Here is a 5,000-nt window from a genome sequence, read left to right on the forward strand (position 1 = left end):
ATGTGAGGAAAAATGTTACAAATGCAGTGTTTATAATACTAAAATGGCACAAAAACAAGAAATGCACCGTTTTCCAATAGATAATTATGAAGAGGTTTTAATCAATAGATTTTAAAATATTAAATTTCTGACATCCTGGGCAAGAAGTAACAAAGTACATAATCAATTAAAGGCCAATTCCAGGCCGCATCTACATGTTACTGATATAGATGGGAAATAAAGTATAAATTACTAAATAAGCAAATGCAATAACCAAGTTAATCTCCAATAATTTACATTTTGGACCAAAAGATGAGGTGATGGAAATATGAAACAAAACAGATTTTATTTCAAATACATAGAATTCTTCTTAACCCAATTGCTCCGGGATGTTGATAACTGGCGCTCTACGCAATTCCGGGAGGCTACGCATAGGCCTATACTCATCTTATCTTATCTTATGGCGCCCGGCATCGAAGTGCCGTCACCTTACATGACGGCCGGAGTTTGGGCCAAGAAGGTGACGTCATCACTTCATGCCATCTGGAGGATTTGGGTTTAGACAAAAAATTAGTAACTGAAATTTGTAGTTATTCTGCTACTAGCAAATGCCACAAGTGCTCTTGGAAAATAGAAATTGCAATACATAATCAGCAATTTTTGAAATGTTATTTGAGGTGGCAAAGAATAGGCATTGCATATTAAACCTTCTTGATAAGATGTTACTACACCTTACAAAAGTATTTGTAACTAAAGTACTGTCATTCTATAATTTCCCACATAAATTCCTAATCCTTGAACATTATCTTAGTTTCCTCCACTCATAGAATCCATAAACCTTTTGAATGTAGGACCGTTGTGTCTTGCTTCAGGGACATGCGTGATAATAGTGGAGGAAGTGCAAGGCAGTTTCATCTTTCATCTATAAAGCAAAACCTTTTGGTGAGAAGACCATGGTCCTTAACCTGTGCAATGGGGAAACAAATATATATATCCCATTCTGAGTATTAGATGGTATTAATGGGATGTATCATTCACAACATTTAGCTATTATCAACCTATGCTAATATGCATTAAAATTAAATGCTATGGAAGCCAGTACTCTTTAATGAAAGTCTACTTAAAATTACTCCTTATTCATCATCAGATTTGCAATACCATCAAAGTCCCTACAGTCAGTCACCCTCATAATGTATCTTTGGTACTGTCTACCCACAAGTCACGTTTACACCCCTTTAAGAAAAATAACTATGTGTAGTAATACTGCCAAAATATATGATTTGATCATGTGAGGTGTAGCAAGGGTGTGAAAAGTGTGTAACAGGTCCTGGCTATTGTTAATTAATGAATTTGTTTTAAGAGACATGGATTCTTATTCTTTGATATCAAAATATCCCACTAAACATGGAAATGATCACAGTATTGAACATAAAAATAGAAAGATTACCAAAGGATTTATTATACATGGCAGCTGATATACATAAGAGGCAGAGTGAGGATGAGAAAGGAGAGAACTATGAAAATTCATTGTGATGAGGATGAATGTCATAATCAAAAATACTGCAAAGGTGAAAGATATGTAAAAGACGGATGATTGGACCACATCTCATACACAGTATGAAATACAAACAATGACCAACCATTAAAAGGGCATGAATACAATGGCTGTATATAAAGAAATCTACATCTTACCCTTGATTTTCTATGCATGTAAATGAGAATCTGACACAAGTTGTAGCAGCCTTTGAATATCCCCTACCATTTGAATTAATGCTTCATTTAAATATATATTTCATAACATAAAAACTTCTTACATTGCATATGAAATTTAAATTATTGCTTACGGTTTGCTGCAAAAAATATTGCCTTGTTCAGAAGAACCAAATAAAATATGATGCCAATTATGTGAATATGGGCCTTTATAAAAATCATCCTATATTTCACATTTCACAACAGCTTTTTCAAGGAAATTTACTTGGATTAACAGAAATATAATTTTCACAAAGATAAGTAGCTCGTAATAGGTATGAGAATTAAGTTGGTTTGTAACATATCCTTGTAGTTATTCTTGGTTTGTTTGTATATTACATAAATTATATAATGAATTAAGACCATTTACATATTTGTAAGTGTTTAATCAACACTGGTGCAATTAAGCATTCTTAATATAGTATCTGAAGATTTAATAAACATCTTTCTCTTGATTTCACGAACCAATAAAACAGTAATCATCAATAACAAACCCACTGCAGACGAGTGTCAAGACATACATGACGCAGGAGCTTTGGCCCGACAATGGACATCGTGATGTACATGACAGTTGGGGATTTTGGATCACTGTGCTGCTGTTTTATTGTGCTATGAGTAAGGAGTGAGTGAGGATGACTATTACAGTCATAATTACTATAATTGCCGTAATATTAAGCAAACCAAATATCCAAAACCGAGATGGCACCACTTTCTTTTGGAACTAGCAGGAGAGAGAGCCTTGAATGGTACTCATTCACAGTCTCTAGCAAGCACTATCTTTATAGAACAATGGCACATAGCAAGATGCCGAGCTCTTGCTCTAAAGTACCGCAGATGAAGGATGTGCAGGCAGAACAAGAGGAAAATGACTCAAACCAATGCCCAGTGTCATAAGTCATAAGCACAGGTTTCCTTCCTCTTCCCTACCTCTTCATGTTGTCTTCATTGCAGATAGTTATATGTTTTGTATTCATTCACAACAGTAAACAAATAAGAAAAAATAAAGTTGCTTTTTGTACTCCAATAAAACAGTAATACTTCTATCATACTGAGCATTGATAAAGCCTGTCATATGACAAATTTAGTCTCTAAACACAAAAAAACATACAAAAATTAAAATACAAAAATGGCTCTAGTTTTAAAATGAATGACGAAGTGGGGAGAGCCAAAGTATGTTACGTGAAGCTGCTTCACTCTAAAACCCATCCTGGAGTCTGGGCAAGTAAATCTATCACCCGTCTGCAATGGGCTTATATTACATATGTGACACACTTTAAATTTTTATTATTATTATCATTATTATTATTATTTTTTTTTTTTTTAGTAACCTAAGGAACCATAAGCAACATGCACCCCTAGTTTGCTGTTTTTTCAAAGATAGACTTGATGGATATGACTCACTGACAATCAAATTAATGTTTTCAATTACTGATCAGGGTTAGCAGAATAGCCTTGTAAAAGTTTAAATGTTTTTGCCATCCTTTAGGCAAATGCACCTCAACCTTTTGGGTGCTAAAGTCAAATAAATTTGATCTGAGCTTCCTTGCCTCCCAGTGTGAAAATCAGCTTTACTCCACGATCATGAGAGAAACTTTTCCCTCACTGCGTTAATCAGCTGAATCTACTCCCTTTCAAATATCACCAGTTGACAGATACACTGGCTTGCGCTACAGAGAAACTACAAGCTGATGTCATTCATGGTAAGTTCATCTCCAATTTCATTTGACTTTTCTCTTTTTCTTGTCAGTTACCAGAGTTTTTAATATTTCTGTGCTATATTTTGAAAATACAACCTTAGGGGTGTGAGAAGAAATGGTAAGAATGCTAATTTCATTTTTTCCCGCCATCTGCTAAAGGTTCAACAAATTGCATGAGGTTAAATATTGTTTTGTTTTTATAAAGAAAAAATGCATAAGAAAAAAATATAAGAATATAACCTTCTGATAACTAAAAATTCTTGTGATAAATAAATTATTCAAAAAATGCTTCAATCCTTTGGCAACTAATATTATTCTTTTCCATCTCTCCTTCTCACATCAACTCATGAGGTCAGTTTCTCTGCATGAAAATCTAAGGTCTGATTGTTGGTAAAGCTTCTTAACAATAAATGCAACAAAAATATATATAATAGGATAAAAAACATATGAATATAGCCTCAACTGGTATGAGAACATGAAAATGCAATGAATTACTTCCCTTACAAATAACATTCACACATTCAGTCTTGTAGAAAAAAGTCTGCTCAGACAGTCTTCAAATGATGTTATTTATCAAACATAAAGTTTATAAAAATAAGAAAACCAAGATCTTATTACAGTCAAAGTTCAAAAATCGGAGATTCAGAATGTAATAACCATAAATATGTAACTCCTAATCAATTCTGAGTGTCCATATTTTTCCCTTTTTTGGCTATAATCTTACCAAAATAATCTATAGATCCCTATGTAAATCAATGGACTTCTTATAACACATCAATCAGCAAAGTTTCATATTGCAACATTTCTGCCTAGTATTTGCAACATCCCCTTCCTTATTCACATTTACCAGAAGAGCACAATTCCTTATAGCAATACATGAATGCATATTTTTCAACCTCGGAAGTTACTTTAAATTTCTAGATTTTATATTTGTTAAGCTATAGAATCTGAATCACTTTTGTTCAAGGTAGCAGATCACCACAAACTGACAAAATGTGTGCCAAAAAAGCAGAAGTGATATATGTGCAGGAAATCTTTAAGAGAGCAAACTTACATACTACACCCTACAATGTTGCAATTTAGTGAATTCTTGAAATATGAAATCAAAGTGAATACTCTGGTTTTGAAATCTTGATTTTTGCACTTTGACTGCACCAGATATCCTTATCCTTCAAAACACTACATACACAATTGGATTGTTATAAATACATACTGTCCCATTCCACATATGATCATCCTTTCACTGCTAGCAAAATGAACTGACGGTAATCAGAAAAGCTCTTCATTTCACAGGGATGAAAATCCATAAAAAAGTAACCTCTTACCTACTACTCCATCAACACCTCCTTCTTAAGTACATAACACATAAATATTGCAAATAAGACATGAACATCTGTACTATTTCAGTGAAGACTCTAGAGATTAAACTTGAGCTTCAGCTGGGCCAGAGTCCACTCTGTGACATTTAACTCAGCCAGATCCTGTGGCCGTTCTGAGATGGCCAGCTGCAGCTTCTCCAGCAGGCGGCCCCATGCCCACCGCTCCTCCCCACACACTAAGGTTACGCTCAGTGTG

The 5,000-nt window shown here is 34.2% G+C and overlaps 1 protein-coding gene across 1 annotated transcript in view; it reads right to left on the reverse strand.

Annotated features, from left to right (window-relative positions):
• LOC147467856 (dynein axonemal assembly factor 19) overlaps nt 1–5,000 on the reverse strand; it is a 19,394-nt gene that overhangs the window by 920 nt on the left and 13,474 nt on the right. The window contains exon 5 of the mRNA XM_086530636.1: nt 1–5,000. This exon is cut by the window's left edge and continues 920 nt beyond it; it is cut by the window's right edge and continues 3 nt beyond it. Coding sequence (XP_086386762.1) covers nt 4,841–5,000 — 160 coding nt within the window. The 3' untranslated portion in view covers nt 1–4,840.

The sequence above is a fragment of the Penaeus japonicus genome, unplaced genomic scaffold (genome assembly GCF_977035675.1).
Source record: "Penaeus japonicus unplaced genomic scaffold, GWHDUDI00000001_assembly GWHDUDI00000033, whole genome shotgun sequence".
Lineage (NCBI taxonomy): Eukaryota > Metazoa > Arthropoda > Malacostraca > Decapoda > Penaeidae > Penaeus > Penaeus japonicus.